The following is a 9675-nucleotide window of genomic DNA, read 5'->3' on the forward strand; positions in this document are numbered from 1 at the left end:
CTGGTGCTTCAAAAGTAAAGAAGGACAGCCATGCACAAACAGCGAAGGTTGGGGCGCCTAGATAAGAAAAAGGAAGAAAAAAGAAGAAAAAAACGGCACCAAAGAGAGAAAAGCCCTAAGTTGATTAAACTGCCATACCATGTTAGGAAAAACATAAAAACAAAACAACAACGAAGAAAAAAGAGAGATGAAGAACTAGTAGAAGAGGCTTGATTCTGCTAAAGTCTAAAATCAAGACCTTATTATAGCTCAATGAATCTAATACAACGAGAGACAAGTAATTCCTCTAGAAAAGAAACAAAAAATTACAGCTTTAGTAACATCCTAGCTCCTAAAATAGAAATTTATGAAAATAGAAACCACCACCAAAATAGAAACTATGCTTTTTAGAAACTACCAAAACTTATGTAGAAAGACTCCTACATTAGAAATAGAAAGTAGAGTAGCATCACTAACATCATACAAACAGATTTTATTGTTCACGTGAACAGTAAAAATCATACTTTATTGTTCACGTGAACAATAAATATCATACTTTACTGTTCACGTGAACAGTAAAGTGAATAGTAAATATTTCAAAGTGCATATATTTCAACAGAAACATATAAACAACTCTTGTCTGAATCCTCAAACAGCAACAGTAATAACAAAACAGAGGTTCTACATTTGACAGCCTTCATCCTCCGTGGGTAATGTGGTACTGAATTTGAATGACCAAAATAGCACACAAACAAAGGTTTTTTTTAACTAAAGAGCAATCCAGATTTGAAGGAAAAGGCAAATAGGTAATTACTCAGCAAAAAGGAACAGAACTTGGATGAATCAATAGATACTGAAATCCAAGGTAAAACACTGCATAAACTTAAACCAGAAATTAGTATTTAAATGGTTAAAACAGACAGGCAAACAGCGGTAAAAAGGTAATTTCTATACGTCAAACCATTATCAAAAATTCAGGTCCTCTATTAAGATATGTAAAAGATACAGGCACTCCCTCTATCATTGTTTCCTTGTGCTTATTTAGTATGCTCACTTCTGCTGACTCAGCATACTGTTATTGTTTCTTACTCAATTATGGAGCTGCATTTTATGGGCTCATGTGTAGCCATTGGAGTTGCACTTTTATGTCTTTGTTTGAACATGTTTACTTGCATTTCGTTGTCTCCATCAGGAAGAATGTCCGATGTCGCTGTTGGGTACAAAACTTGTTTTTCACCTTAGGAAAAGCTTTTGGTATTGCATGATGCTGTTGCTAATTGGATTGTTTGGGCTGTATTATTGATGGATTTATGGTAAATGGTTGAAGTGCTACTTCAAGCTTGGGAGCATTCATGAATACTACATATGTTCAAGATTGGTGCTGCCTTTCATATCCATTCTCGTTGATTCATCTAGAGCTCTCTTTTGATATGTTCAACTCCAGCTTGAGGAGTGGAAAGATATGTGACACAGTGGGGTAGTCCCCCTATTGTGGTTTGAAATTTTGACCGAAATGCCTGCATTTTTTAAAACCGAATCAAAATTCCAATTTTTGCATATCTATTCTTTGTATTGCTTCCTCTTCAGTTAGTTTCCTACTTTAGGTAAGTTTTTCTCATTTATTCTTTAGGCTTAGCTAGCTAAGAATTTTGTTCCTTCTAGATTCTGTTTTCACTTAATATAAATATATGTTAGCTGGTACAATAGAACATACATTCTATTGCACAGCCTCTCTCTCTCTCTCTCTCTCTCTCTCTCTCTCTCTCTCTCTCTACACTCTTTACCAAGCATCGGTTACATGTTCTGAGATTGTTTACAACGTCAAACAGTGATCTCAGCTTATTAAGATTTAACCAGAAGACTAGAACCGAATATGGATTGAAATAGCAGACAAAAGGAGAAAAGGGTATTATGGGAAGATCACCAAATCTCAAGACCCAAGAGGAACATGTGGTCTAAAGATAAATGGTCGCATTTGACCTTCTGGAACCAAAGATTCTAGTCAGAGGAATATTACAGAAATAATAACTTGTTAATGGAAGAAGAAGACGATCAAACAATAAGAACAACATAAAACAACACGTGGAGCTATCACAGCCAAGGGGGTTGGGGGGCAAACACCAACACCGGGGGACACAGGGGGGCCCGGGCCCAAAAAAAAAGGATCTAAATGGGGAGGAAGAGCAGCACAGCAGTGACTTTATTTATCAAATTTGTGTAAAATGGTTGGCCCTGACAACCTCATATTGAAACTAGAAAATGGACTTAAAACACTGAAACAAGAAGGCGAAACTCAATTCTGAACTAGTTAGGTAACTTAAATTGAATAGGAAAGTGAAGTAATGAAGGAAACATACTCAAAACAGATCTGGATTTATGGAAACCCTAGTCCAACCTATGTAAACATCTAATGATGCCTAAAATAAAGAAATAATGCCATTTACCTTACCAACCTTGAATTCTAGCCTGGACATATACTATTGGCCCATTAAAATGGAAAACCCATGGGATCATCTGCGCAACACATGTTTCTAGGCAAACAAACATAGTTTGGTGATGAATTTACATCAATGGGTTAAATATCTATTTCCAAGATAATCTGACAACAATTTTTGAATTTCAAAAAGAACAAACATGAAAAAAGTAAAGTTCTCCTTGACCACATGGAGCTTGATGGAGAACTACATCCTCTAACTGGTGAACTAAATGACAAAAACTTAGAGTAATAGACTTAAGGTAATCATGATAAGGTCATAAGACAACACAAACCAAGTTGTCAATAAAATCCTTGATGAGTTTGACAGACAACCTGAACTGCTTTGTGTTATGAATCTAAAGCCTAGATTTAACTTCTTCATGTTACACACATCCTTGATGATTTTTCTTTAACTTTATCTAATGTAGCATGTTGTTATAGGGTAAGATTGTGGTGGTTTCTGAACCTAGATTTTGTCATAAGACATAGGAGAGGAAGCTGAGTTTGGCAATACTCTGCCTCTTCCCTATGCTAATTGACCAATTTATTTTCATAGGAACTACAGGTCAACGTAGCAGAAATATGCCTTCATATTTTTTAATCCCAAAATTATTATAGGAGCTATATGTCAAGGTAGATAGAAAGCATGCCTTCATATTTTTTTTCAATCCCAAAACTACCTTTCTATTCCAGAAAGAATGGATTCATATGGTCTCAGCTCTACTCCTGAATCCTGCAAGTGAGCCATCACTTCTGGGTTGACTTTAGAACTATCAATGAACAATTTGGCGCCATCAATTTCCACAATTAGGTAGGCATACATCACAGGTGAATGTGGAACATCATTTCCCCTCTACAAAAAAAAAAAAAACAATAATTAAATTATCATTACCCTCTACAAAAAAAATTATTAATACTTAAATAAATTAAAAATATCAAATGAACAAGTTAAAATAGAAGTACATAACAAGATACCAATCTTTTCTGTAACAAGGAAAGTGACTTTTTTCTCGCTAAAACCTAATGATATCTAGTATGCACGTTGTGACAGGTATATGAGAAGACATCAAACACTATAATATAATTTTAAGCTAGTAAACTGCTCACAGTTGAAACTTATGCAGCTGAGTATTTCAAAGGATCAAGGTGTTCATTATTACATGTATCTAAAATTGGGCATGTTGCAGCAAGTTCCCAGAAAGATTACCAAATTTAATAACCACGCAAACTTCATCGAGCATAGAAATAACAATTGCAGAAGAACCAGATTCAATGAGTTGTGATCTTAGAGTAGACAGTTTTGATGGGACGTCCAAACCAGCATATTGTATATCATGCACTCTAACAGGTTTCTTTGGGGGTTTTGGTCTCGATTCCTTCCAGATTTTGTCCACAAGATTAAAATCATAAATGTAAACCAACTCATGATTCTTTTTCGAGATCTGCTCCTTCAATTCCTCTGCTGCATCAGAAGAAAAAAGAAACTGCACCCTTCAAGAAATTAGAAGATTGCATCAGAAACTGCAAAAATGAAGAGCATTGAAATTTTAAAAAGATGAAAACAAATAATGAACAATAGATGGGGATAAACAAAATTGAACTGAAGCAATCCCACAAAAAGTGGCTACAAAAATCTTGAAGGGTGAACCCAGTGCCAAAGGCTTCCACACAACTAGAGTGCGGGGGGCAATTTTCCCATGCAACCTTACCTCAGCAATTTTTTATGAGAGGCTGTTTCAATACCTTGAATTCGGGCTATAATGTGGTCCACGACCACTGCGCCAAGGTCCTCCCTTTTGATCACCATCCCCACCCCCCCCCCCCCCCCCCCCCCCCCCCCCCCCCCCCCCCCCCCCCCCCCCCCCCCCCCCCCCCCCCCCCCCCCCCCCCCCCCCCCCCCCCCCCCCCCCCCCCCCCCCAAAACTTAAACTAAATAGGGAAGAGGGAAAAAAAAAACACGAAATAGGTAGCCATAGAACTCACAGGATCAATACCAACTCGGCAACCAGGAGCCAGAACATCATTGAGCCATTCAGCATCAGTAGGAACTCCAAAATTGCCAGCACGCATCAGAATCCAACTTGGGCTTAACTGCTTCTCCGCCTAATCATCCAATGGACAGTTGAGTATCAAAGAAATCAGTGAGCTAGTCACCTATAAGACAACTCTTCAATAGTACCACAAAGCTTCATTTTTTTTCAGTTCCACTACATAGAAAACAAATCCATTCGGAATGCAAAAACTGAAACCTAATGCATACAGGAACAAACAAGAACAACACTCGACAAGCCCATGACACAATTTGAAGGGAATTTGAATATCCTACGAGAACAAAATCTAATATTCCCTTCTAACCTGAAGAAAATAACGTCCGTCAGTCCAAAGAGCAGCTTTATCCTTTGTGACAACTGCAGTACCAGCACTTCCAGTGAACCCCGATATATATGCCCTCCTCATATAGCATTCTGCGATGAACTCACTCTGGAGCATAAAATGGAGATTTCGTCAAACAGAAAATTCTGTCACTATTCAAGCAAATTTTAGTTTTAGGAGAAACGTCATGTTCCACCTCAGACGTGAACACGGATGACTAGAGACCTCCAAACGTTCAGATATCGAGAAAAAACTCAAGTGTCGAACTACACAAATTGGTTGCAATAGGCATAAGCCAGAAAGCTGACCTGATGGGCATCTTGAGAAGGGATGATATACGCATCGATGCCTATTCCTGGTCTGGAGAAGAGCTCACGAAGAGCAAGAAGCTTCTCGTCGGGCTTCGAATCCACGCGCTTCTTCCGAAGCTCCGAGGAAGGTTTGGCTGTGATAGGGCTACAATTTCGAACGAAAAGAATAAACCCATTTGAAGATTTTCTAGGGATTGCTTGTTGAGTTCTGAATTTTCCCAATAATGGACCTGAGACAGAAAGGAAATGAAAACATCGAGCTTGTAAATTTGAAGATCCTGATAAGACACTTGGAAGACCTTTGCTCCGACACGCAGCAAACGAACCAAACGCTTTCCATTCTCTCTCTCTCTCCCTCCCTCCTTCACATTAGCTAACCACCGGAGCTCCGGTAACAAGAGGCAGTGAAGAAGATAAGGGTTCCTTACTTCCTTTAGCCCTGTTTGTTTATTTGCTGACCTCAAGCGAAAAGAGCTTTTTCTTCTTACACGTGGCAACCACTAGGGATCTAACGAGAGCAACTGAGCAGGAGCCACGCCTACACGACCTCCAGGCGGATCTCCATCACTCTTTAGGGCATCTCGACTTCGTAGCCTGAACTGAAGAGAGAGAAAGTGCTGCTTCGAAGCTCTCGATAATGGCGATTATAACAGAGGAACAAGAAGATAAAGAAGAACGAAAGCCGTTGCTGAAGACACAAGAAACAGAAACTCCAATTTCGGAACCTAGTAGAGTGACCAGATCCACTGCGGCGACCGTGAACGTGTTTGCTTTCTGGGCTTATTTCACTCTGGCAGTTTCTGTTGTTACGCTTGTCTTTGTTTTTCTCTCTTCTCTAGCCCCACAAGATGATAAAGCCTGGTTTTTAAGCTTACCCAACGATGTTCGACTCCATTACTCCAAAGGTAGAACAATCAAGGTTCAGGTAACCCCAAATAGACCTGCCGTCGAGGTTTTCACGATAGAAGAAGGTCCCAGAGATGCGGAGACCGTGGTTCTTGTCCATGGTTTCGGTTGTAGCTCATATTCTTTCCGTCAAGTGATACACTCGCTTAGTTCCGGTGGAATCCATGTCGTCGCATTCGATCTTCCGGGTTATGGCTTCTCTGATAAGTCAGCATTGGAGGAGGATGAGAGATGGGGTGGTGCTCTGGGCAGGCTCTTCGATATTTACAGTGATATTAAGGAGAAGGGCTTATTTTGGGGATTTGATCAGCTCGTCGAGACGGGACAACTGCCTTACGAAGAAATTAAAATTAGGGTTTCTACGACTAGAAGTGCAAGACCCCTGAGCTTGAAGTCTGAGGAGATGGGTCGAGTTATTGGGCAAGTGGTTGATGCACTGGGTCTCGCACCTGTGCATCTAGTTTTACACGATTCGGCTGTGGGAATGGGTGCTACTTGGGCATTGGAGAATTCAGGGTCTGTGAGTAGCTTAACTCTGCTTGATTCTGAATCAAAATCCATGGCTTTGCCATTGTGGGTACTGGAAACTCCGGTTCTTAGGGAGTTTGTGTTGGGATTTTCCTTTGCTTATGCTGGAATCCTTAGATTATGTTGTTCTAGAACGATTGAGATCTCAGCTGCAGAGGCTCATCGAATTCTTTTAAAGGGTAGGGATGGTAGGAAAGCAGTTGTTGGACATGGGAAAGGTTTGAATTATAGCTTCAGTTTAGAAGAATGGGCTGGTTCAGAAGCAGTGAAGGGCATGCCACTTCAAGTGCTTTGGTCTAGTAGCTGGTCTGAAGCTTGGAGCAAAGAGGGACGCCGTGTTGCAGACGCTGTTCCAGGGTCAGTCTTTGTCCAGCATTCTGGTGGACGCTGGCCTCAGGTGTGTATGAAGTTCCTCATTCTGGAAAAACCTACAATAAGTTTTTGCTGATAAATGCCTTGTTGGAGCATAAATTACAGATGGGCCAGGAAATGACCAACCCCCTGGAACCTGCATATATATTATGACCTCTTGCACTAAATACAGGACATGTCCTTCTTTCCAAGATTTAGGAGATGACCAAAATCATCTACTACCTGACAAGTAGGTTAATGGTTCAACGAATTTTCATATATTAGTTAGTTCCTCAACAATTTTAGTCCACTTGTCCATGGAATCAAGAATCCAACTTATACTGATCTGTGCATATAATTGATATGCTAGTAGTCCTTTTAGGATCTTCTACTTATATCAATCCATGTTCTGTGGCAAACTTCTGCTTTGTTAGATCCATTTCTTGGATCCTCGGATCATAATAAGTTCTCATAGCTATGCGGCTGATCAATTTAATTACAGTAACTACTTTGATGATCTGGATGCCTGAACTAAAATTTATCATATGTAGTTGCTGATGGTTTATGAAACTCTTTCAATCTTCATGTTTGATACTTCTAATGAAAAACTTTTGTATTCCCATTTGACACTTTTTTCAGTACATAATTGTTGTTAATTTGATTAAGTGACGTTCTTTGACTCTACCATCTCAGGAAGATGCAGCAGACGAGATAGCTCAAAGCATTAGTCAGTTTGTATTTTCATTGCCGAAATCCATTAGACAAGTAAAAGATGAGCCTATACCCGATCATATTCAGAAGATGTTTGATGAAGCAAAAAACAGTGGCCATGAAAACCATCATCATCACCACAGTCATGGTGGCCATGGCCATCACCATGGGGGCCATGATCACGCAGATGCTAGCTACATGGATGCATATGGCCTTGGTCATGGTTGGGGGAGTTGATCTATTGTCTTTGTTTTGCAACTGGAGGTTAGACCAAAGCTTGAGTGTGTATGGCTTTTCTTCTCCTTCTCCCCTCTTTTTTCTTTCATCTGGTGGCATCACTGATTGGTGAGGTTCTCTTCTCTTGTATCAATCACTGTGCAAGAAAGCTTCTATTTATAACTGTGCCAGGCAGTTTATTCATGCAAACCCTCCAAGTTCTGTGCTGAATTCATCTTGATGTACCTCATCTACCATATGCAGTTTGTATGCCATTGTCTAGCAATGGCCAATTTGGGCCATTATGTATTTTTCTGATGAGCAAACAGTGAGTTTATGTCTTGGATGGTGTTCGGATTAGCTTGGTTTGAAGTGAACAACACTACTCTTTATGGAGCAAAATATACTATAGGTTGGTTTTCTAGGGGAATGACCAAAATTTTCCCAAATTTGATGGATAAAACTATTACACATGCATGCAGAGAGCTTAACAATTGCAGGTCTCTGAGGTCCTTAGACAAAAGTTAAGCTGAATGGTAGTTCTTGAAAGATAATCCCGATCCTGGAGAGAAGTTATTCTGGACAGATGAGTTGTATAGTCTTTGGCACCAGAACAGTGTTTCTACCATCCATGTAATTTGCCAAGGTGAAACAGTGTTGTTAAGAGTGATGTTCTCTGGGGTTTAAAGAGTTATTGCTTTTCTTGAAATCTTTAAAAGCCTGAAGCCGATGTATTCTTTTCCAAAACCAAGGATCCTCCCAATTATTTCATTCCCTCGTTGAATCGAGACTAACACTTTATTTTTTAAACCGATTCCATTGTCGATGATGCTCAAATTGTCTTCTTTGCATGCTGGCTTTAGCTCTTGTCACTCTTTTTTTATTTCATTCTTTCTATTTTCTCTGGGTAGTATCAGCTCATTTCACTCCCTCATTACATACCCATTTCCCTTTTTTGGGTAAATTCCCTCTTTGCATGCCATATGCTGTAAAATATTAGCCTTGATGGGTTCTGAAAATTAATGTCTTCAAAGTAAGTTGGTATAGAAAATATGTCTACTGCAAGGAAGTTAATTGACAATATATTTTGAGTTTTGTTCTATTGATCGATCTTCTTCTTATGTTTGTTTTTTTGGGGGGTTGGTTTTCCTCAGCCCTTGAGTTGGCATGTAGTGATGTGACATAGGTTTCGATGATTATGGGTATTGAAAATATGGATTTTCTCGGAAACAGTTAAAAATTGCATGATTTAATTTTGATCATGTGAAACTAACTCTATTATGGTGTGTTCTGTCTGTCATCTGAGTTTTGAACCCGACTGGTGTGATTGTTGATGATCAAAATTTACATTCACATGCCATGGGTAAAAAAACCCAATTGCTAAAGCCATCATCCAGCAGCCAAGTTAGGGAAGAAACTGGGAATTTCCAAAAACTAACCAATGGTCCCAACAATTTCTTGCCTCACAAACTTCAAAACCAATGTATCAGGACATACAGGTCATGACAATGAAAAATCGATCTGTACGTTTGAATTGTTTTCATTTGATAAAAGAGAGAACTAGAGAGAGATTTACACTGTCAAAACTTTGATTTTTCACTTGAAGAGTTACGAGAATTCAGATGATAATTTGTGTTCTCTTAATTAAATCTTATCTTCTGCTGTAGTTGATCTTGAAATCCAAACTCGATCTCTCCATCCACGAGCCATATTGACCTACTCATCTCATTCTTATCAATCAACTGGCTCTAACAGTATCTGCACCTACGTTGCACCAAAAGATTAGCAAGTGATTCCCTCTCTGTGCATGGTCAATTATCTTCC

General features: G+C 39.4%; 2 protein-coding genes across 2 annotated transcripts in view; one reads left to right on the forward strand and one right to left on the reverse strand.

Annotated features, from left to right (window-relative positions):
- The window catches only part of LOC149028536 (Metallopeptidase M24 family protein), a 25552-nt gene extending 19848 nt beyond the window's left edge, over positions 1-5704 (reverse strand). Inside the window, 8 exon segments of the mRNA XM_089155099.1 lie at positions 3136-3308; positions 3663-3680; positions 3682-3939; positions 4439-4558; positions 4811-4936; positions 5137-5501; positions 5568-5578; positions 5682-5704. Of these exon segments, the coding sequence (XP_089011225.1) occupies positions 3136-3308; positions 3663-3680; positions 3682-3939; positions 4439-4558; positions 4811-4936; positions 5137-5501; positions 5568-5578; positions 5682-5704 (1094 nt within the window).
- AXR4 (alpha/beta-Hydrolases superfamily protein) lies at positions 5575-8920 on the forward strand. The gene is made up of 2 exons (XM_089137460.1): positions 5575-6970; positions 7618-8920. Exons 1-2 carry the CDS (start codon positions 5777-5779, stop codon positions 7870-7872), a joined length of 1449 nt encoding a protein of 482 aa, XP_088993586.1. The 5' UTR covers positions 5575-5776; the 3' UTR covers positions 7873-8920.
- The last annotated feature ends 755 nt before the right edge of the window (positions 8921-9675 follow it).

The sequence above is a fragment of the Hakea prostrata genome, chromosome 1, assembly GCF_041222555.1.
Source record: "Hakea prostrata isolate BN-2017 chromosome 1, UWA_Hpros_2, whole genome shotgun sequence".
Taxonomy (NCBI): Eukaryota; Viridiplantae; Streptophyta; class Magnoliopsida; order Proteales; family Proteaceae; genus Hakea; species Hakea prostrata.